Source organism: Petaurus breviceps, unplaced genomic scaffold (assembly GCF_028583685.1).
Source record: "Petaurus breviceps papuanus isolate PSGF00001 unplaced genomic scaffold, PetGlider_PUasm1.0 126, whole genome shotgun sequence".
Lineage (NCBI taxonomy): Eukaryota > Metazoa > Chordata > Mammalia > Diprotodontia > Petauridae > Petaurus > Petaurus breviceps.
Genome location: NW_027185655.1, coordinates 21,812,659 through 21,837,907, shown reverse-complemented (window position 1 = coordinate 21,837,907; position 25,249 = coordinate 21,812,659). Strand labels below are relative to the sequence as shown.

At 38.4% G+C, this 25,249-nt stretch overlaps 1 protein-coding gene across 6 annotated transcripts in view; it reads left to right on the top strand.

The window, feature by feature from the left end:
• Positions 1-25,249, top strand: part of RAP1GDS1 (Rap1 GTPase-GDP dissociation stimulator 1) — a 221,049-nt gene that overhangs the window by 132,548 nt on the left and 63,252 nt on the right. For 4 of the 6 annotated variants that reach the window (XM_069094347.1, XM_069094329.1, XM_069094337.1 and 1 more), the window contains one exon: positions 20,411-20,557. The exons of the other annotated variants lie outside the window; for them this stretch is intronic. In XM_069094347.1, the coding sequence (XP_068950448.1) occupies positions 20,411-20,557 (147 nt within the window). The remainder of the gene's footprint in view (positions 1-20,410; positions 20,558-25,249) is intronic. 6 annotated transcript variants of the gene reach the window in all.

The following is a 25,249-nucleotide window of genomic DNA, read 5'->3' as shown; positions in this document are numbered from 1 at the left end:
CCTGTATCTTTGCCAAGAAAACCCCAGTTGGGGTCACCAAGAGTTGGATGCAATAGAAATGAACAGAAGGGAAATTCAAGATCTGGGGGATAGAGTTCTGGATTTGGAATCTGGTATCTGTGCCCCAGAAACTAGCTCAGTTTCTTTACAAAATGAACTGCTGGGACTCCTTTGCCTTTGAGGCTCCTTCTGGCTCTTCATCTATGTTCTGTATTTGTATCAGTGCCTTAATTAGCAAGTTAAAAGACCAGGGGAAACCTGGGAGGCCTGGGTTTGACTTAGAATGCTTACATCATATTAGCTATGTAATTGTGGGCAAGTTATTTAACCCCTTGGTGCCCTAGGCAACACTCTAAGATTATAAATTGCTGAGAAGGTGCTATGACTTACCCTGGTAAAGAGTTCCCTGAACTAATGAAATCACAGTTCCTGTCCACAAAATTAGCAAGTTAATTTGACTGAAGATTGGTTTGATGTGGATATGGGCTTCATTCCTCTTTGTTGAGAGGTTGGGGACCCAAGACCTAAGACTGTGTCCCTTGTCCTTGGGTTTTGTGGAGGGGATATTGGAGAGTGATAGGGGTGTTAAAAAACAAAACAAAACAAAAAAAACAATATAGCAATAGTACTTTTGTTAAAATACACTGACTCCCAAATCTATGTGGAAAAGAGTTGGGGATTTCAGAAAGGGCAGCAAGTCAGATTGTTCTTATGTGAGATCCTACTGACCTTTCCCCTCTTTGGAAAGAAAGGATATTCTAGGGTAAGAAATCCACAAGGGCATTTCCATATTCCAGGATGAGGAGGCCCCAAGTACTGAGGAAAGTTCCAGGATGAACAAAACAGCTGTACCAGAAACATTGTGTGAAGATGACCTATGATAGACTTAGCTCTTCTCAGCAATGCAGTGATCTAAGACAGTTCCAAAAGACTCATATTGGAAAATGCTACCCACACCCAAAGAATTATGGAGTGTAAATACCGATGCAGCATACTATTTTCACTTTTTTTTCTTTCTCTTGGTTTTTTCCCCCTTTGTTCTGATTCTTCTTTCACAACATGACTAATATGGAAATATGTTTAACATGATTGTACATGTATAACCTTTATTAAATTGCTTGCTGTCTTGAGGGAAGAGAGGGAAAGAGAAAAATTTGGAACTCAAAATCTTACAAAAATGAATATTGCAAACTGTCTTTACATGTAATTGAAAAAAATAAAATGCTGTTAAGATTTTAAAAAAGAAAATGTACAAATGAATGAATGAATTTTAAAAAGAAAGAAAAAAAAACAGCTGAAGCATGCTTCTGAAGTCCAGAAATCCACAGCACTCCATGAAAGCTAATGTTCACCTGAGCTATGTGAAAAGGAGTCTGGCACCCAGAATGAGCAGGTTCCTGCCATGTGCTGCCCTAGTCAGCTCGATGACAAGTTTTCATTCTGGGCCCCACATCTTTCAAGCAGGTACAAGATGAACAATGAACAAAAAGCAGAATGGTGCAGGACTTTTAACCTTGCTGTACAAGGATTGATTGAAGGAGTGGGGAAAATTTAGCCTGAAAAAGAGAAAACTTCAGGGAACATAATAGTTGTCTTTGAATTAGAGAGATTGATTGTCTTTGTCTAACTTGACCTCAGAGACCAGAACTAGAAGCAATAGGTAGAAAGCGGAAAGAGGGAAGTTTTAGCTTGATAAGGGGAAAATTTCCTGACAGTTAGCTCCTACTGGTATTGACTGCCCTTGGAAGTGGAATTCATAGAGAAGAGAGGTGATTGTAAGGGATTTTATGGGTGTGGTGGAGTGGTTTCCTGCTCAGACATGAGTTGACCTAGGTGGTTTCTCTGGTCTCTTCCATCTGTAAGAGGCTAAAATATTGACTTTTGCATTGTTTCTAGATGGTGACTTGTAGGGATCTCCTCTGGTTTTTGTTTCCGTAATTTAAAAAAATATATTATTTGAGCAATGACATTTTATGATATAAAATCAAAATTCTGTTTTACTTGAAAAAAATTACAATTCTGACTGGTTTTATAGAGAAAGTTGGTATGCTTAATAAATGACTGAACTGATTCCTCAGAGTGATGTAGCCTATATAATTGAATTGCTTCTTTCACTTAAGGGTATATAAAAATATACTGAGTGCCTCACTTATGTGGTATAAACTAGTTAATACTAAATAGATTCTTTTTAACTGGTATAATTACACATAGTTCATATTATTTCCCATGCCTTAATCAGAAGACCAGAGCAATAAGCAAATGACTTCTTAAAATCTTCATTTTATATTCTGGGAGTGCAGGCTAACATCTCATAAGTCTTGAATAAAGTCTTCATTTCACATTTCTAAATATATTACAATTAAAGCTTAAAACTTGTTTGCTGGTAAGATATTAACAATGATTTGGTCTCTAGTCTTGAACTCCTGAGTGAAAAACCATAAATCCAGCTATACACATACCAAAAGAAACCCTTATGTCAGAGGCCTGGCCACTGCAAGTCAGTATCCCCCTGGAATCCAGAGGAATGAGGCAGATACCATGTTATGGAGCTGACCACCAGTGAGCTTTTCTCCCCATAAGATCAAGTCTCCCAATAGTCTGCTTTCAGAATCCTTTTATTTATTTCTCTCAGATACCATAAGAATAAAACATTTGTCAAACCATCATCTTCTTTACTTTAAAATTCATTTTCAGAAGAAAATGCCTTTTTCTGAGTCTGAGCTCCAGCTTATCTTTCCAGCTATATTATACATTATTCTCCTTCGTGCACTCTACAGGCTTTCCAGACAGGCTTTGTTGCTGTCCTTACATAACACCCCATCTCCTGTCTCCCTGCCTTTGCACTGGCTGCCCCCATGCCTAGAATGCCCTCCTTCTCCATCTCTACCTCTTAGAATCTTGCTATTTTTTTTCAAAGTTCAGCTTATGGGCCAACATGTTTATGAGGCATTTCTTTGTCTTTCCTGAAAAAATGTAAGCTCCATGAGGGCAGGGGCTGTTTTGACATTTGTTGTGGTAGTGGGTGTTTATTTGTCTTTTGCCTAGCATAGTGACTGGCATATGGTAGACATTAAATGTATTTGTTGATTAAAGGAAAAATAGAGCCTTCATAGTATTACTAGGTTATTTCTGAACATGAAAGATAACCAAGTTTTCAATATTGATTTCTGGCAGATAAACACTATTATATTCTTTTGTTGGTGGGGGAGGGGAGGCAATCAGAGTTAAGTGACTTGCCCAGGGTCACACAGCTAGTGAGTGTCTGAGGCTGGATTTGAACTGAGGTCCTCCTGACTCCAGGACTGGTACTCTATCCATTGTGTCACCTAGCTGCGCCATGCTATTATATTCTTAAACATGATAGTTGTTATCTCATTTAATCCTTACAACAATTCTGTGAGGAAGAATAATCACTCTACTATGTTGTAGCCAAGGAAAATGAACAGTGATAAAGTGACTTATCTTAGCTAAGACCATACTGCTGGTGAATGGCAGAGGTGAGATTTGAACCCATGTCCTCTGGCTAATTCCAATGTTTTTTCTTTCCACTATATCTATATCCATTACACGGACTAATGAAAAATCCACTATTTCTGAATGGACAGTTTCCAGTCCAGCACATACTTGATAGGTGTTTGCCCCTTGGATAATTATCAGGGGAAAATCTCATTGTTACTTATTAGTAAAGTGTACTTTTTATGAATACTCAAAACTTGGAATGTAGTTCATGACATAAAAGGTCAAGTATAAATGTCAGACACTAACATTTCTTTTAAAAATCGTGAATCAAACAAATGTTTTACTTCCCACATTGCTTGTAGAGAACAGGAATGATTTTTCCTCTACAAAAGCATTCACATTCATATCAGTAATGTCATCTTGTGCAGATAAAGATGTGAGACTGTTCATCCAGAAAGACCAAGCCAAGACAAGTCCCATGAGTGAATCTTTATAAAATTATTCCATATTTTTTTAAAAGAAAGTTTGGAATATTTTTCTTATATGCTGTAGACAAATTTTTAATATAAGAATTTAGATTAAAAATTATCAATAATATGTGAAAGTGTTCCAGCTACTATTAGGATAGGCCTATTTCAACAGCTTTTGCTGGACTAAAAGAAACTCTTTCCTTTAGCTGTCCCATGTTTAACAACAGCAACAACAATAACATTTATATGTGGTGCTTTAAGGTTTGAAAAGTGGTTTACAAATATCCTCACAGCAATCTGGGGGGAGGGAGTTTCTATTATTATCCTTATTTTTTATACAGACAAGAAAACTGAAGTAGACAGAGATCAAGTGGCTTGCCCAGAGTCACACAGCTAGTATGTATCTGAGTCTGAATTTGAACCCAGAACTTCATGAGCCCAGGTCCAGTGCTCCTCCCACTTGCTAACCATAAGCATTTTGTACTATTAGTAGAACATGTTAAGGAGATAGAGCTTGTTTTCCAAAACTTACTATTAAAATATTTTAAAATTTCACATTTTAATGAAAATATTTTTAAAGTCTAATCCACAAACCACTATTTAGATTAAATGTTCAATATCAGAACCATAGGATCATAGATCAAGTGCTAGAAGGAAACTCAGAAATCTAGCATGGCAGAAGAATGTGGGTGCCCATTAAGTTCCCATTGCTAATTAGATGGGGGGGGGGGTGGGATTGACTATATTAGCACTGTCCACTTACCTTTTATAACCTTTACAATGTTTATTTTCTTGCTAAGCGAGTCCTGTAGCCTATGAGTACCAATCACCCTATCACAACTTGACATTTAGGATATTAGGACAAGATCATCTGTGTCTTTTTTCTTTATGTAAAAGATGACTAATTTTGTTGGTCCAAAGTTTTTAATTAGTCACCTAGAATATGCTACAAAAGTCATAGGGAGGTATAGTGGGGAAAATGCCAGATCTGTAGTGGGAGGCTTCGGTTGAATTCCTGCCTTTCCACGTGTTAAAGTGAGGGAGTTGAATTAGCTGCCCTCTAAGATGTTCCTTCCACCTCTAAATCTGTAAACCTGTTCTCCTGATGAAGATAAAATTAGTTTCTCAGAGCCTAATAGTAATGTAATCTAAAAGTATCATCAGTTGACTTGTGTGTTCTTTTAAAAATTATACCCATGAATACTCTCATTGTAATTGTTTTGACTTTTAAAATGTTTTCTAAATCATTTCTCTGTTCTTTAGAACAAAATACTTCAGAGCCATTTTTGTATATTGCAGTACTTCATAATTCAGCAGACACAGTTGCAGAAGTCGGTTTCCAGCATAGCTTTAAAAATATATATTTCTAATTTATTTGCCACAAATTTGTCAGATTTTTTCTACCAAGATTTTTTAAAAGGAATTTAAATAAATACAGAGTTTTAGAGATACTGAAATACTGATAAGGATCATTCATTCTTTAATTTAAAAATATTATTCCTCAGTTATGTGCATGGTACTATGCTAGGTATCAGAGAATTATAACTTAGAATAAGAAACTTAGAATCGTTCTATCAAATTTCCTTTGCTTTATAAGTGAAGAAATTGAGAAATTGAGATCCAAAGAGGTTTGGTCATTTGCCTGCCCATGGTCACACAATCAAATTATTGCAGAGTCAACAACAAAACTCAGTCCTTCTTGCTCTGTCTTATAAGCTGGTTGGAAAAGTAACATGTGCATGCATGCACAGAAGATATTGGCAAATGTGTGATAATATAAGGAGAATTGAATACCGTGATATCAAAGAAACCCCAAAATGTAGAGTGTTTAGTGGCTGACTGGTTATAGAAGGCTTCTTGGGTGAAATCAGTTGAGTCATGACATGGCACCACACAGGAATTGATGGATGTGGGATGATAGGGAAGATTAAGAGAGCATTTCAGCAGTCACAACTGGGAACGGGCAAGGTGTATGTGGGAAATAGTGATAAAGTAGAACCTTAAAATGAAAAAGAAATTAAAGAAATATAGAAAGGCTAGTTGACTGGTGATTAGTAATAATAGCTAGCACTTATATAGTGTATTTTAGGCATTCATATAGGCACCTAGCTGGCTCAGTGGCTAAAGCTCTCAAGTCTGGCACCAGGAAGACCTGAGTCCAAATTTGGCCTCAGACATTTACCGTATGACCCTGGGCAAATCACTTAACCTGTCTTTGCTCCACTGGAGAAAGAAATGGTAAAGTACTCCAGTATCTTTATCAGGAACACCCCATGAACAGCATTGGCGTGCTGTGGTCCACAGGATCATGAAGAGTCAGACACGACTAAATGACTGAACAACAATATAATGCCTTACAAATATTAGGTCATTTTATTCTCACAAAAACCTTGGGAGGTAAATGCTATCATTATTTACATCTCAAGGAGAAAGAAACTAAGGCAAACTACAATTCAGTGACTGGCCAGGGGTCACACAGCTAGTAATTACCTGGAGCCTGGGTTTGAACTTGGGTCTTCTGACTCCCACTGCCCATATGTCGAACATGGTTGTTTGACAGTCTTAGATGCTTTGTTAAGGAAGTCATTCTATCTCTGGAATCCTACAATATGCCAGTTTTCATTATCAAGTCACATTTCCGTTGTATTGATTTCAGTTGAACTAAAGCTGACTTTTCTTAGAGTTTACAAGTATAAGTAATTTCCTTCAGGATGCTGCGGCAGGATTTGTGCGTTTGTTTGTACATATGTGTGCATGAGATAAAACAGGTGTGTCCTACCTCTCTTTATTCATTGGTTTTGATAAAATATGAAACAATAGCACATTCTCGTGTGGCCAGAATATGGACTGTGGTTGTTTTTTGTATGACCTAAAAAGAAGCTTAACCAGAAAACTAAGATTTTATTTGTAATGATAATATTGACCCTGGCCCCCCTTACTCCCACAATTCCTTTTTCCTATGCCTGGGAGACCTGGGATTTTTTTCACCTGGTCCAGGTGACAGCGAGGGGGCAGTTGCAGCCAAATTTGGCCCATTATGCAGGTGGCAGGCTGAGAGAGCAGAGGCGTGCATTGGTGCCGCCCCACAGCTTCCTGTCTTTTCCTGTCTCTGCCTCCTCAGCCACCCTTGCTAATTCAAAAGATATGAAGAGACCATACATAAGCAAGTACAGAATGCTGGGTGGGGGAAAAAAACTGAGTGGATAGAGAACTGCCAACAGAAAGGAAGACAAATGGGAGTGATCAGAGGAGTCGCTCAAGGTTCTGAACTTCCGTGATTTTAGAAGCACTGCAGTTTTACTGATCTGTACCAAGGTTATAAGAGTGGGCGGAGGGGTTGATCTGTGATTTCAGTCATATAAGGAATTTCCAGTGTAGAAATGCCCTCTACCAAAGTAGATCAGTAATTCACCTGTAATTTATACTTAGGAGAGTTGCCTGCGGAACTGAGAGGTTGATAGAGATATTTTTCTCCTTGGTTCCAAAACTAGTGTATATCAGAGGCAAGGCTTGAATCCAGATCTTCCTAACTCTAAAGCTATGCCTCTCCTGGATGTTAGCATTCTTCTTTTTGTCAATATAGTAGAGCAGTATACCCTCTGTGCTCCTCCTAGGAGTAGCTCTAATTGTAACATGAAATATTGCTTCAGACCTTCCCCCCCACTAGGTCCCTTTGGGTGTTTTATGTTTATATACTGTGGTTATTAAGTAGGTTTTCAGTCTATGTGTTTGTGTTCTTATCCAAGCCAATCTGAAAGAGAGTTATGGGCAGAAGCATCATGATCACAGTCATTTTATGTTTGAATCTCATTAAGGTATTTTATTGTTTTTAACTTCCTTAGGTATGTGTGCTTACATTTAAAAGAAAGCTATTAAATTGACCAGAAGGAAATGTAATTCTTTAAAAACTGTCTTTCTTCCCAGCAACACCTAGAGGTGTATAAGGTCAAAGCCCTGACTTCAGAAGGAAATTGTATAATTCAAGAAGATTGTATAGATTTTCTTGCCCCTGGCTTCTAAATATTCATTATTTAAAGACCACCACTGGCTACTTATTAATCATGGGGCTTCAGAATTCTTCCATCAGCATTGTCACTAATCGAGTCGATCTATGGCCCTCTACAGGCATCACATCTGGATATTATAATCTTGCAAGGTTGTTTTGCCATTTTAAAACCTAAGCCATTTCTCAGTAAAGGATATTTTGCCAGTTGGCTCATAGCTGCTGAATACTAAGTGGGATTTCTGTTAAAGTGCATGGCTGACAGGTTTTAAAGCCAGCTATATTATGTTTTTCTTCCTGTTTTCAGTGTCATCACTTCATGACCACACTGAATACAGCCTTTTGCCAAAGAAATATATAAAATGTTTCTCAGAACCTGATCTTTGTTACATGTTCACAATTGAAGTTAGACAGATGCAACCATTAGGAAAAATTTCCATCATGACAGAAGTCTTTGATTGTGCCTGTTCTAAAGAAATCCAGTGAGGCAGCTTTGAATTTAGAGATAGATCTCAGACTTCCCAAATTCAAGTACAGTACTCATTCTTCTATTAAGCCATCCTGGTTTCTTCAACCAAAAAATATGCTGAAATAAAAAAGATAACTTTTCCCATTTAACTTATTGATTAGCTCTATCAATATAAAGGTTAGCTCTTTGGAAAGCCAGTGTATTTGTAATATTTGTAGTTACTCAGGGCCTTAACCTAATGGCCAAGCTATAAAAACATACTCCTTTGTTCTGTATCAAATACACCAACACCCATGACTCTGCCATGAGCACAGTAGAAGGTAGGTGAATATTAACTGATGTCAGTGATGACTTTTCAGACTACATTCACATTTAGAGTAGCTTGCTTTTTGTGCAAGATGCTTATGTAACCCTCGGGCCCTTCCTCCATTATACATCGTCCCCCAAAAAGCCACCTCCAGTTTGCCAACTCAAAACCAGAGCTTATGAGCCTCCAATGATGTGTTTTCACACAGCCAGCCAGAGAATGCATTAGTTCAAAATAAGAAGCATGTCATCAAACAGCATAACAGATAAGAAGGCCAGAAAAGAACCACATATGCCCATATTAGCACACTCTCCCACAGGTGGCTGCATCCCCACTGGTGAAAGACACACATGCAGGGGCCACGTGTGTCCAGGAAGCACACGTGGCAAACCCAGGTGGGAATCCCTTAGGCCAAGGTGCTTATGGCCAGGGCACATTCCTGACTAGTGCTTCTCAGCCCTGTGAATGTCCTCAAGTGCTCCTCATCATCACATGCTGCTGCCTGCACTTTGCAGGGTACTCACTGTCTTTCTGCTCTCTCCTGGGCATCTCTGCATGTCTTGTGTTTGCAGGGTTGTCCTTGGCTGCAGTTGGCGGGACTTCAGCTCTTCAGGGCCATCTGCTGAGCTGTCTGCCCCTATTAATGTGCAAGGCACTCCTTGACGAAGATAAACCAAGCTCTTCTAGTGCATAGCCATGGAGACTGTGATCTACCCCACTTGGGACAGGGGGAGGGAGAGAGGGAAATGCCCCAGTAGGAGAGAATTCAGAAGGGGAAGGAGAGCATCTCTCCCTTGGGTGACAGTATCTACAAAGGCAGGAGACAAAATGTCATGTTGTTATTGTTCAGTCATTTCAGTCATGTGTGAATCTTTGTGACCCCATTGGCAAAGATACTGGAGTGGTTCACCATTTCCTTCTCCAGCTCATTTTTTAGATGAAGGAACTGAGGCAAACAGTGTTAAGTGACTTGCCCAGGGTCACACAGCTAGTGAGTGTCTGAAGCCAGATTTGAACTCATAACTCCATGCCCATTTCCACTACAGCACCACCTAGCTGCCTGAATGTCATGTGGACAACAGGAAATTATCTGTTCTGGGTGGAGTATCAAGTGTGGGGACATGTAATAATATGTACTAGTAAGTCTAGCACAAAGCTAGAGTCATATAATAAACTTCAGTGCCAAGTAGAGTTTGTACTTTATCCCAAAAATCATAGAGGAGCAACTGAAGCGTCTTGGGCAGGGGAGTGCCAACGTTATCCTTGTGCTGTAGCAATATCAGTTTGGCAGCTATGTGAAGGCTGGATAGGAGAGGAGAATCACTGAATGAAGGGAGATCCGTTAAGAAGGCTATAGTAGCAGAGGGTCTAGACCAAGACATGTGTGTAGTGTGAGTTGAGAAAAAGGAATTGATGCAAACGGGTGTGCTGGAGGCAGCTCATGCCAGCTCTCAAGCCAAGTGTGAGCGTTTACACCTCAGAAATTGGCAAATGCTGCATACACATCAAGGCTTGATTTATTGTTCTGTCGATTGTCTAGACTTAAGTATGATAGAGAAAATGTTAATATTACATATTAAAGTGTGTCATGAATAAATAGATTTTTTGGAGAACCAGTTTTTACACTTATTAGCACACTACTGGATGTGAGCTATGTTGAGGGAGTGAAATAGAGAAGACTTGTCAACTGGTGTGATAGGGAGCATGAGTGAGAGTTAAAAGTCAAATATGGCTTCTCAGCTGCCAACATGAGAATTGAAAGAATAATGAAGAAATTTAACCCTTGAGAAAAGCTGGGAAGTTATGAGTGGTGGTTTAAGAGGAAACATGTGTTTTCTTTTTTTGAAGGGGAGCTGTTCAGAGGAATTTGGTAATGTAGGACTGAAGCTCTGGAGAGAGATGAGGACTGGATATGTATATTTTAGTCATCTGTATAGAGATGAAAGATGGAACCTGAAAATATCATCCAAAGAGAGGGAGCAAAAGAACAAAGGGGCCATAGGCAGGAGAACCACAATGGTCAGGACACAGATGTTGATCCTGTAAAGAAAATTTAGGAAATAGTAATCTCACAGGCATGAAGAGACTCTCAGACCAGAGTCACAAAAACCTAGAAAGGAACAAGTAGATAGAGAAGAGTGGTAGACACCTCAGAGAATTCACAAGGGATAAGAATTAAAAATAGGCTGTTGTATTTAGCAATAAAGGAATTCCTTGTGACCTTGGAGAAATCAGATGACTGGTAGGGGCAGAAGGCAGATTCTAGGAAGTTAAAAAGTGAATAAACATTGAGAAAGTGGAAGCAAGATTTTCTAGGAATCTGATTATCAGAGGAGGAAAGATAGAGACATAGGATGATCATTTGAGGAAATAATAGGGCCAAGTGAAGATTTTTAAAGTATGGTAAAGATATGGGCATTTTTGAAGGCAAAAGAAGAGAACCAAATCCAGATAAGGAGAGGCTGAAACTTAGGGAGATAGATAAGGTGCTACTGTACAGTAAGCTACTGGAAGAGGTATCAGGGAGGGAATCAAGAGCACAAATAAAGAGTTCAGCATTAGCCAAGAGAAGGACCACCTCTTCCTTGGAGACTAGACAACATGAGATATAATGCAAAGGTGATTTGAAATGTGGAATTGGGGGCAAAAGCCATTGGCTTCCATGTTTTTCCAGTGTAGGATGGGGATGAGCCCTATGGGTGGGGAAAGAGGGGAAAAGTGGTGCTGTAAGGTATTTGAGAAGAAAAGAATTGGACCCAAGATTGGCCCTTATGATCAGTCTCTCTCTTTTGCTACATTTTAGTGTGGTTTTCATTTACATTGTGTTATTGATTATGTAAATTGCCTAGGTTCTTCTCATTTTATTCTGGGTCTGTTCATACAAGTCTTCTTCTCTCTCCTTGTTTCTTAGGATAAATGGTTGGACCTATTCATAGCTCCACCAACAGTGAAATAGTGTATCTGACTTGCCATTGCCCCTCCAACAGTGACCATCTCAGTGTTTTATAATTTTTGCCAGTTTGATGGATGTGAAATAAAATCTCAGGAGTTGTCTTAATTTTCATTTCTCTAGTGATATGTACTACTTTTTCATATAGCTCTTGATTGTTTATGTTTCTTCGGACAACTATTCTTTCCTTTTGACCACTTATTTTTTGGAGAATGTCTCTTGGTCTTTTATTGGTCTCAATTATATACATGTACATACATACATACATACATATATACATACCTACAATAGGGAATAGGTATAGGGATAAGGCTTATAATTCCATTGACAGAGTGATCGCCATAGAGGATTGGCAGATTATACCACCAATAGAGGAAATTACCTCTAGAAATGAAGGTAGGCATCTTCTCTGCAGCTTTTAGCCTTAGAGAATTTCCTAGTCCATGGAGCGATTAAGTGACTTGCCCAGGATGTGTCTGAAGCAAGACTTGAACTGAGACCTTCTTGACTCTAAACCAGCCCTCCTTCAGCACGTGTTCTCTCTTCCCTTCCCCCTCCCTTTCTCCCTCTCATTCCACTTTCACACTGTCTCACAGACTTTTATCACAGATTTCAGGTGATTTTTCCCATTTTATCTTCCTAGGCTAGCTGCATTGATTATATTTTCAGAGCTCTACAGCTGTATCTTGTATAATAGAATTTGTCTATTTTATCTTTCATGATCCCTTCTATCACTCATTTGGTTAAGAATTCTCTTTTTGGGGGGTGGAGTCAAGATGGTGGAGTAGAAACAGGACCTTCCCGCTGCTCCGGCTTCCACCTTCTCCAGTCCATGTAAAAAGGGGACTCTAAACAAACTTTGGAGCTGCAGAACCCACAAAATGACACAGAGAAGCTAACCTCCCACTGAGGACAGCCTGGCAGGTGGGCAGCAAGTGGCCAGCGCAGTGCTGCCAGTCCTGCCCAGCCCCACGCTGAGGCTTTAGCTCCAGGGTGGGCCTGACTAGCCGCCAGCCAAAGGGACTCCAGATCAGCAGCAGCTGTGGCTGTTTCCAGATTTATCAACACATAGATGGGAAGGGCAAAGTGAGAGGTCAGTGCAGTCTGGACTTTGGGACCCAGAAAGTGGGAGTGTGTGGCTTTTGCCCCCGGGGCAAGAAGCCCCTGAGACACCGGCACAGCCAGCCAGCCCCACATGGCAGCTTCAGCTCCTGGCCTGCAGTGTAGGGGGACCAAGCACCAGTTTGAGGGGTAATCACTCTTGCTTTAACCTGCTTGGGTCTGGATTACAGTCTAGGGTGGAGGTTCTGGGGTGTGTGTCCAGCTTGCCAGAGCACGTGGAGACCTCAGAGAGGGCACCCATCTAATACCTCTGGCAGCTGAGAAAACCCCAGCGTTTGGGACAAAAGCTCCCCTGTCTGGTGGTAGAGTCCTACTGTGGCAAAAAGCCCAAGGGTCAAGTGACTGAGGGGCGACATGACCAGGCAAAGGAAACAAAGCAGACAGAAGATTCCAATGTTACACACCTTTTTGGGGACAAAAAGGAGCAAAGCATGGAACAGGAGGAAGACAGTGAAGTCAGAACTCCTGCATCAAAAGCTTCAAAGGAAAATACGAGCTAGTTACAGGCCATAGAGGACCTTAAGAAGCAGATAAGAAAAGTGGAGGAAAAATTGGGGAGAGAAATAAGAACAATGCAAGAAAATTACGAAATGAGAATCAACAGCCTGACTGAGGAAAATACCACCTTAAAAAACGGACTAACTCAAATGGCAAAAGAGGCTCAAAAAGGCAATAAGGAGAAGAATGCCTTAAGAAGTCGAATTTGCCAGATGGAAAAAGAATCTCAAAAGCTCACTGAAGAGAATCATTGCTTCAGAATTAGATTGGAGCAAATGGAAGCTAATGACTTTATGAGAAATCAAGATGCTGTTAACCAGATCCAAACAAATGAAAGAATAGAAGGCAATGTGAAATATCTCATGGGAAAAACCACTAACCTGGAAAATAGATCCAGAGATCATTTAAAAATTGTTGGACTACCTGAAAGCCATGATCAAAATAAGAACCTAGAAATCATCCTCCAGGAAGTTCTCAAAAAAAAAAAAACTTTTCTGATGTTTTAGGACCAGAGGGCAAAATAGAGGTTGAAAGAATCCATTGATCACCTCCTGAAAAAGATCCCAAAAAGAAAACTCCTAGGAATATTATAGCCAGGTTCTGGAATTCCCAGATTAAGGAGAGAATATTACAAGCAGCCAGGAAGAAACAATTTGAATATTGTGGAAACACAATCAGGATAACCCAGGATCTGGCAGCTTCTATACTGAGGGATCAAAAGGCTTGGAATAGGATATTCCGGAGGTCAAAGGAGCTGGGATTAAAACCAAGAGTCACCTACCCAGCAAAACTGAGTATCATGTTTCAGGGGAAAATATGGTCATTCAGAGGAATAGAGGACTTTCAAGCATTCTTGCTGAAAAAACTAGAGTTGAATAGAAAATTTGACATTCAGATACAAGAAGCAAGAGAAGCATGAGAAGGTAAACAGGAAAAAAAAAGGAATTTAACAAAGTTGAACTATTAACATTCCTACATGGAAAAACAATAATTGTAACTTATGAAACTTTTCTCAGTAGTTGAAGGGAATAGAAATATATATATGAGGGTATATGGGCATATGAATACATATGTGAATGTGTATATATATGTTTACAGGTATACATACATAGAGGGCACAGGACCAATTTAACAGGGAGGGATGATACTTAGAAGATGAAATTAAGAGGTGAGAGAGGAATATAATGAGAGGAGATGGGGAGAAAAAGAATGGGGTAAAGTATCTCATATAGAAGAGGCAAGGGAAAATGGTTACAATGGAGGGGAAGAATAGGAAGGCAAAGGGGAATGGGTCAACCTTATTCCCATTGAATTTGGCTTGAGGTGGGAATGAAATACACACTTATTAGGGTTTTCACCCTCCAGGTGAGTAGGGGGGGAAGGGGATGAGAGGGGGGATGATGGAAGAGAGGGCAGGCTTGGGGGGAGGGAAGTTGGAAGCACCCACTTTTGAAAAGGGATGGGATCAAAGTAGAGAATAGAACAAGTGGGAGGTGGGGTAGGAGGGAGGGAAATATAGTTGGTCTTTTACAATATATCTACTATGTTATTGTTTTGCATTAGCCACACATGTACAACCTATACTGAACTGCTTATCTTCCCAGTAAGGGTGGGTGACAAGGGAGGAAGGGAATGAATCTGGAATTCAAAGTTTTAAAATCAAATATTCAAATATATATACTATTATTAATACCATTTTACATGTAATTGGGAAATAAGATATACAGGCACTGGGGCATAGAGATCCACTGGAAAAGTCTTAAGGGGTATGGGAAAAAATATGGGAGAGAGCAGATTGGAGGAGGGGATATCCTGTGGGACTGCTATGTTGGGGCGGTGGGTAGGGGAAAAACCGGGAGAAAATTTGTAACTCAAAATTTGGCGGAAATGAATGATGTAAATCAGAAGTTAATAAAACATTTGAAAAAAAAAAGAATTCTCTTTTTAAACTTGTGCTTGGAAGGTCTCTCCTCCCTCCCCAACACACACACACACACTCATATATTTAGACTGTGGTTCTGTTTTGAGATCTTTATGTTATAGGTTGTAAGATGTTGGCCTAAATCAACTATTTTCCAACTTTCACAGGATTCTCATTGCATGAGGGACTTGTTCTTTGCCCAGTAGTTTGTGCTCTTGGCTTTATTGAACATGGAGCTACCAATTGCGTCTTGGTTTGCTTCTCGCTTCTGTTCTATTTCTTCGTTGTTCCTTGATATTAACTGCTAGCCATCTCTAATATTCCATAATGTGTGATCAGCATCTGTTGCCTATTTCCTACATAATGTTCTGTGTGTCACCTCATAACCATTGCCACTGTAACCATTTCTCTTGTCACAAAGGATTATAGTTTCTGATGGAAAATAACCAATTGGAGTAGATGGGTACATAACAAGAATGAGGATACAAGCTTCTGTAATTGAACAAATAATAAAAGATTGGAAGGAAAATAAACGTGCATAAGTAGGGATGATTTGTTTAAAATGCTTTTTTGAATTTTATCTTTGGAACTCTTGAGTTTTTTAAGGAGACCTTTTTTTTAAAAAGGTAATAGTTAAGCCACAAAAACTGAGTCAAAAGCATTTAGAAATGAAAGCTACTTTTAAAAATTATCCAAAAAAGAAAATCTTTTTTTTTTCTTACACCCGGAACCTGTTTGAGGATGAGTAGGGGGAATCAACAAGTCAGTCAGTCAGCTGGCTATGGGCCAGGCACTGTGCAAAGTGCTGGGGGTACAGAGAAAGGCAAAAAAAAAAAAAAAAAAAGGTTCTTAGCCTCAAGAAGTTAGTTAATAGAATCCCGGGCTCAGACGCTCAGCACCACACCCAGAAATAACTGGCCGTGTAACCTTGAGCAAGTTACTTAACCCCGATTGCTTTAAAAAAAAAAAGTTAGTTAATAGTCTAATTAGGGAGATAACTAGATCTAAGTCTTGAAAGAATAAAGGAAAGGAAGTGGAGGCGAGAAGGGGAAGCATTGCTAGCATGAAGAATGGAAAGTGTGAATCAGTGGTGAAGATGATGCCTGGCCACCCTCCAGCTTAGTCTGTGTCAGACTTCTCAGTCTCCCAACACTGAGCACCACCATAATCCATAGATAAGTACCTAATAAATGTTGGACAATGGGGATGTTTCTTGTCAAGCAAATAACCCACCCCCTCCTGCAATTCCTACCAGAAAGCACTACCATTAACAAAGTGAAGGTTACTATCAGGGTCAGATCTGTAGAGGCCCACTAATGAGTGCCTTGACTTCACATTGACTGCATTATGGCCATCAGATCCTACCTCTTTCTCCTTTAATCCATTCACTTTGCAGGTTAACCCCTATCCTCCTTTGCCTTTCATTTCCCCTCTCTTACCCTTCTTCCTAAATCTCTTCCACCTTCCTTCCCTCTTCTGCTGCCCACCAGAACCCTCCTTTGTCCTGAAGACACCCTATCTTTTGGCACCCTCTCCATACCCTGGCCCACAGGACCAGAAGGAGGAATTTTCATAGTCTTTGCTTCCCACTGCCACTTTCATAAGCTTCTTTTACCTTTATGTCAGCATTCACTCATATTTTCCTCTCCTACTTTAAAGCTCATTCCATTCCATCTAGCATTTCATTACCATTATCTATGGACCTCCAGTCATTCTTCTTCCTCCCCAGTAAAATCACTGTCTGGCTTGTAGTATTTCTCAACCTCTTCAGTTTCCATTAACATTCTACCTTTACCATACCAGACATGGCCGTACCTTGGAACTCTGTTCCACATCACACTCTCCATTTAGCTGTATTGGCCTCAGATGGTGGGATTCCTGATTGTGAGACCTGCTTTAATATTATTTGTAGAGAAACAAGTAAAAATAACTGTAATTTAGACTTTGATATCCAGATCCTTGACCTTCTCAAGGGTTCTATCATATGATTTCAATTTATAGAAGGTTAATGATAATAGGGATGGCAAGACTGAAGCAACTTGGGGTAAAAATCATGCTTTTAAATATATTTTATTTGGGACTTTTATTATTAAGCCTTTTTTATAAAAGCACAATTCAGATTTCTATTCAGTTCAATATATCAGGTGCTCTGTGCAGAATACTGCTAGGTACTAAAGAAGATATAAAGCATCATTTGCTACTTTAATAGAACTTACAGTTTAGTTGGGGGATATGACACATATATACATAACTATAATGAAAAATAATTCATAGCAATATATGAGGTACAAACTAGATTATTTTATCCAGGTGTTATTACTGCACAGGTTTAATATTTAGTCTCCATCAGCTATTTGGCCCACTTTAAACTCCTTCTGGAAAACCCCCAACTATCCTTTACTCCTGTATCCTCCAAATAATCCTCTGGCAACACGAGTACATAGAAGATAACATTCTGAACAGTGGACAAACATGGTGACAGAAATAACTGCATACACAGGTGCATTTGCTTGACGTCTTCAAAGTCTGGGTGTGTGGTAGAAGGGATCCTTTTTCAGGTACAGACTAGATTAGAGGGATTCTCAGGTCCCTTCCAATGCTGAACTTCTGTGACTCTGTGACTTAATGTACCTGGATTTCAGCCCAGCCTATGGCATCCTCTCAGACCATCTTTGTGTCCTGACAGTACAGTGGGGTGGATCCAGCTGGTCGAATGAGTGTAAACTCATTGGCGAATTTAGAACCAGAAAACGGAAGACCTGGTTGATCTCACCATGGCCCTGTGTGAATCAGTATTCTTTAACAGTCTATGTACTTGAAGACTTAGGTGGAAGTTTTTTAAAATCAATTTTGCAAATGTCATGAAAATATTGACAGGTTAAAATTATGACCAAATCCCAGAAGATGAAATTTAATTTGGTAATATCCTATACCTGGGTGCAAAAGAAATTTTTTTTCACGAGTACAAAATGGGAAAAGTGTGGCAGACGTATCTAATAGCTCACATGAGAAGGATCTAAGGTTTTAATGGGTCACGGACTCAATAAAATCAGTAGTGAGATAACAGCCAGAAAAAGCTAAACTTATAAGTGACTTCATTGAGAGGGATGATTTTAAAGATATGAGAGGTGATAACCCCATGATATTTTTGCAGGGGTAAAATGCACCCAGAATATTCATTTATGACAAGCCAACCAAAGGTCCCAAAGTTATTATTTGGCTGTCATTCACATCTCATTCTTAGTGTGTAACTTGTGTATGACAGAATGGAGCTTTGGAACCAGAGCTACACCTGTGTTACTCTATGATGATACTGATTTTTTTCTCCTCTCTGTTTTATGTCAGGGGATATCTAATAGACATGCTGTTCACAACTCTGCTTCATCTGCTGTGCGGCTGCTGTAGAGTGATGGAAGTATTAGATTCTCACTAGATTTAAAACCTAGGAATTAATTTTGCTGATGGGAAGGGATGAACATGTGAAGAGGGGACTGGCTGCTCTGTAGAGTACTCTAGGATTAAAGAACACAGGAATTGGAGGCACAGTATAAATGTAATGGGAAAGCAATTATACTCTGTTTCCTGGCAAAGTGTTATGTTAATATAACAAAATAGTGAAAACTTAGTTTCCAGATGCAACAGTTCAGAATGCTTCTTGAACATTCAGTTTTATTATGGTGATGAATATTAAAATCCTATCCAAAAGTGCAAAAAATGTTCATCGCAGCCGGTAGAGTTGTGCCTGAAATACAGTTACTTAGGAATCTCCTGAAAATCTTTTAAAAATTAACAATCACAATCATAATACTATGCAAATCTCCTACCAGCTAACCAGAAAGCTACCTTAACATAACTTTATAAAGATTAATCTAATTACAACTGGTACAATTTGTGTTCAAAATAAGGCACCATCATTTTTGTGTTTGGACTTGTAAGACTTGAAATATTTCATTTGCAGTGCTGTGCTGCTTCTTATTGTCATTGATTTTGATAGGTATAGAAAAAGAAGAACCCATTTTCATTTGAAGTCTACATATTTAAAAGTCTAAATTTTAAAGTCTACATATTTAAAAGTCTAAATATTTAAAAATATTTCATTTCTAACTACAAGTACTAATATGGGTTTTTTGTTTGTTTCATTGTTTTATATAAATCTCAACATCTATCTTTTTAAAAACTTTTCTTTACAGATTTTCTTTCATTTGATACACAATTTTTGGAACAGAGATTTAAATTTATAATAGTCTGCAACTTACCCACTATAATACAGTAGAACTAAGTTGTCTGTCCAAAACAGAAATAATTAAAGGGGGGGGGAGAAAAGAGAGGAGAAGGGAAATGTGTGTAGGGGTAGGGTGTGATTTGATTTTTTGGGTGTATATTTGCTTTCTTGTAAAGCAAATGCCTGTCTTCCTTCCTTGTGAATATTTAAAGGTTAAAAAGTTAGAGGAACTGTAAAATGAGATAATATGTGTACCAAATGCTTTTGAAGTAAAGTCAGGGGGGCTTCACTGGAAGCATTTAGGAGCTCTTAATAATTTGGATCTTGTGGTAGTGAAAAAGAAAACATTGAATTAAGCATTTAATCATACTCTCTAGAATGGAAGGAGGTAGAGAAAAATGTAACTATCTTTTTTTTTTAAAGATAGTTTTTGGACTAATTTTGTACTTTTTGTAGTGACAGCAGGCAAGTTCAAACTTAAGGATGACCTAGGTCATCTCACTAGATCTTAAATTTTGATTAATTTGTTTGTTTTTGAGAGTTTGCTATACAACTCTTCTACAATTTATATTTGAAAGCTATTGACAGATCAGTGTATTGTGTTTGGTTGCCAATCTGAGAAAAATGAAGACCACTAATAAAAATTTACTTTTTGTTCCTCTACATGAAAGTTTTAGATGATGATGATGATGATATTGGTGAAGAGAAAACTCCAATTATAGTAGTACCATAATCTCCTTCATCTAATAAGTGAAAGTGACCTTTTTTTTCTTCTCTAAGAGAAATGGTTGCATTTGTTTCTTTACTCCATTTCAGCTATTTTGTCTAAAACCACTCATTCATTAAAACAAGTTTGGTGTCCAGTTCAGGACTGTTTTCCTCTTGCTGTTTAAAGATTGCATTGATGTATAATGGTTATATTTTGTGTTTGGAATTGTAAGGTTCTTTTTTTTTGCTTTTTATTTTTAATTTAACTCTTTGTTTTACAGATGAGGGCAGGAGTGCAGTTGAGCATGCAGGTGGTGCCCAGATTGTAGTTGACCATCTCAGGTCACTGGGCAGTAGCGCAGATCCCGCCAGTGAGAAGCTCTTGACTGTCTTTTGTGGCATGCTGATGAACTATAGCAATGAGAATGGTAAACAAAACTCCTGAAAACTTGCTTTATCTTTGGGGGAAAAAGATTCAAAATCACCCTTGAAATTCCAGTGAAAAATCCAAACGGAATGATTGAGATACGCAATCCAGAATTCACAGGCTGCATTGTGAAATTGCAAGACTTCTTTTAGGGATAAAATAATGTTCCCAAAATGCAAAGCTAGACGTACACTAATTGTGGACCGGGTTCTTTAAAGGTTACGTGGCGTTACTAGTCAGTGATCCTGATCATTCCTATATGCAAATTTACAAAATCGATCATAAAGTTTCCTCATCTAGGTTAGAGAACCCATTCAGTCCTTACATTTGGGAGAGGCACAGAAGGTTCTGGAATTACTAAGTGTAAAAAGTTGTTTTCTTCATTCAGCATGTTGTTTTGATAAGCAACTTTTAGACACAGTTATTCTACAACTGGACACAATGACGATGCTTAGAGAATGATTCCGATTAGGAATATGACCATTAGGTGATGAGTTTTTCTGTTCATAGCAACTCATGAAGTTTTTGCACTTTACTAGTGCTATTAAAATCCGTGATTTACACAACTTGAAGTCATGGAAGGGATGACCATATCAATAAAATCACAAATTCTAATTGGATATGAGAGGAGTAAAGAGGTAAAACATCAAATTTTAAAATACAAGTAAACTTTATCAAATGTATATTTTAAAAATCCCAGGTATTTTATGTAGTATGTTTACTGTATATGTTTTCAACTTTTGTTCTTAAAAAAAAAAAAGAAAACCTAGAAAAATCTATCCTTTATAGAGTTGCTAACGCAATTTTCTCAAAGCACAGGTCTGATCATGTCACTTCATAAACTAAATAAACTCTAGTGACTCCTTATTACCTCGAGGATCAAAAATACACTCCTTTTGCACATAAAACTCATTATAGCTTGGCCCAACCTCCTTACACTTTGCCCATCTACATAGCCTACATTCCAGCCATCCTGGTCCACTCACTTCATTTGCAAGCTCCATGTCTTTGTGCTGGCTGTCTCCCAGCTCCTTCTCCTCACCTCTGCTTCTAGGAGTCTGGGGCTTCCTTTAAAACTCTCATCAGGTGCCACCTTCCACAGTAGGCCTTTCTTGGTTCCCCAAGCTGCTGGTGATTTTCTTCTCCAAGGTCACTTTGTATCTGCTTTTATATGGTTTATATCTGTCTCTATCTGATCTTTCTGTCTAACCTATCTACATTTATATCTATCCTATTCTATCTATCTATCTATATATCTATCATCTATCCTATCTTTATCTAACCTATCTATATATGTTATGTCTATCTCCATGCATGTTATTTTCCCCAGTGGAACATAAGCCCAATTGAGGGCTTATTTCACTTTTGTTTTTGTGTCCCCAGCACCTAGTACCACAGTACCTGACACATAGTAGGCTTTTAATAAATGCTTGATTGATTGGTCACATATTTATCAAATGTATATAATAGGAAAAGTGTTAGTTCCAATGGTTTCTCTATTTTCTAATTAGGTAACTTCAAATAGTCATAGTAACTTTCTTTCCCCATTCTAAAAGTACATGATTTCTAGACTATTGAAGGACTTTTAATGCCTTTAAATTTTGAATTTCACGAAACATTTTTCCATTACTTCATAATGAAATATTGCCAATTCTACAGTATGCATGGTAACATAAAGATGAAAATTCATAGGTTATCCACAAAGATTATCTCACTTCTTCCAAATGTGATATGATAAGAATTAGCTTTAACAGACGTGTCTTCCTTTGTTTCCTTCTGCCTTTTAATCTGATGTTGAGCAAGAATCTCAGTAATCCACAAAATGGACAATTGGCCCATGAATAATTGAAAGCTGACCACAAAATATATGGGCCTGAGATACAAATAAAAAAACTGGCTGTCAATTATTCATGGTATTTCCATTTCCTTTGAATTCCATTTGGATTTGTGCATGTGGAGACGAGAGAAAAAGGGAACAAACCAAAAGATCCTCATGGAAACTAATGCAATATTGGGAGAAAATAAGCTTATTCTGCACGAAAGATGTTTGCTCTGTGACTGAGTAACCTGTTTAGAAAATATACAGCAGCTTATTTGCTCAGCATTTTAAAATGGAGATGAGCTGCCCAAAGCCAGTTAGAATACCTTCCCAGAGGTGTCTATGAGAACATAATGTAGAGATGTGTACAAATGGCAGCATGCCTACAAAACAAGTCAATGACTTCTGGGGGCCGTTTCACCCGTGGGATGAAAACGGTGCTCAGATAGCAGTGTGCTGAGCACTAACTAGAGAATCAGAGCACTCCTAATCCACTCTGATAGTATGTCCTTCAGCCAGCTTTTTCCAATATGGAAGATACTCTATTGAAATAGGTTTAAGCTTATTTGGAAAGTTACCGTTTACCTTTTGGGATCATATTTAAATTATAGTGTGGTCTGAAAAGGTTAATGCAGATTCCAAGTTCAGCTTTCAGAATTTTAAAAGGATATTTAGAAAGAGGTTAATGTTAAATTTATTATTACAAAAATCAAGTGCTCCAGTCCTGATCACCCTCTTCTCTCTTCCATTTCTTTGTTCTTCCATGCTTTGTGTATTTAGGTTAGCAGTTTGTGAGATTATTTCTTGTCTCTTCACACTGCTTTTCAGTGTATTTTTTTAATGTTCTATACAGTTGCTGTTGAACAGTTTTGCTCTAGTGTCTACCGTTTTACCTAAAGGATTTGAAATAAAGTGATTTTCCAAATCAAATCTCTAGTCTTCCTTACCAGTTATTAAACTGTTCTGTGTACCTGGAAGAGACTTCTCTACTAATAGAACTCTCAGAAATTGAGGACCTGATGTCTATTAGCTCTCCTCTAGAAAATTTCTCTTTAAATACACTCATTACTGTCTTCCAGTGCAAATGATAGAAAAATAGGGTACTTCCTAAGTGCTTGTTATGTGATGGGCACTGTAGATAGAAATATAAATAAGAAAACAATACATACAGGGGAGCTGGATAGGGGAGGCGTCCAGGATATGGAGAAAGTCAGAAGGGTGAGAAAGGAGTAAAGTTCTCCTGTGGGAGGTAGCTGCCATTCCAGGAGGGGCAAGAGGCCCCTGGATGAAGAGAACGTAGCTGACAAGGTGGAGAACCTGGAGAATAAATCTAGCTTATCCTAGTTTAAGCAAAGAATATTTGCATAACAGTTGTTTCTTCTGACGTAGAAAATTAATTTTGCCACAGACTTGTTAGGAATATTATTTGTAGCTAAGAAATTGTCATTTCCTATTATTCTCTGTGGAGCCAGTTAAATGCTTATGGCAATGAAAGTATTAAAATTGGTCAGAAGAATCATCGATACAGCTTTTCTAAAGAAAGCACCTCTACCCTTTGGCTATGGACAATAGGTTCTAGTCTGGGTACCGACTGACTTAATGACTTGGGCAAATCCAATTTCAGAATCTATCAAATGAAACTTTATTATGTAAGCCCTCCACCCTACTTGAGAAGTAGGTTGTGAAAATGATAATATATAGTCAAGGTGCTTCACACCCTTTGAATCCTCCAAAAGTCTTAAGTCTAAAGTAGGAATCACAATGTTGTAATGTTTAGTTTCCAATAGACTCAAGACTCTTCCCAAATATTTAAGCAATTGAATAAGGAATATGTTCTAGCGACACCACCACACACTGTCTGCCATTTTACAACTTATAGAGAAGCAATAGATGTGGTCCTAGAAATGTAATGCCATTCAGCAGACATTGAAGTGAATACCATGTGTGTAAGTCATATTTTGGTAAATTAAATCTGGACAAAATGCAATTAGACAGCTATTTAAAGGACTCCTATAGTGAATCCTGTCACTATAGTGTAAATAATCACCTCTAATTTCTCTTCAACATTTGTTCAATGTTGAAGCACTGTGCTCAGTCCTAGGGCAGATATGATGGTAAATCAGGCTAAGCCCTGGCCCTCAAGAAGCTTATAATTTTGTAGAAATGATAAGGTATGTATTGTAGGTAATAAATACCTGTATGATAAATAAAATATGATAGGCCATAAGAGAAGTAGAAGGGTCTATATTATAAATTCAGATAAATTAGGGTGTTCTTGTGTAGTTGGCACAGTAATTAGAGCATTGGGTTTAGTCTGCAAGACCCATTTTCAAATCTTGCCTGAGACGCTTTTTGTATGATCCTGAGCAAGTCAGTTAACTGCAATTAAGCTACAACTACCTCTCAGCCTCAGTTGCTTCTCTGGAAAAGGAGGGAGTTGGACTCGATGACCTCTAAGGTCAAATCCAGCTTTTAATCTGTGAATCAATTCAACAAGTATTAAATGCCTACTGTGTGCCAGGCACAGAGCTAAGTGCTGTAGAAATCAAGAAAGGGAAAACGAGCCCCTCACCCTGAGGAGCTTTCAGTCTAACCAATATGTACAAACAAGACACCTTGAAGGAGAGGAAAGTGGAGCTAATGTCAAAAGGAACAGCCCTGGGTTTTCTTAAACTAAGACATCTTAATATTTCATTTTTGAAAAGGAAATATCGATATGCATCAAGTTCACAATAAAAGCAAAATACAATCTTTTAGAAGAACCAACTAACTAAAAAGAGAAAAAAGTTCTATGCAACCTTCAAAGGGACTTCAGAATTCCTTTAAGGAGAGAGAGAGAGAGAGAGAGAGAGAGAGAGAGAGAGAGAGAGAGAG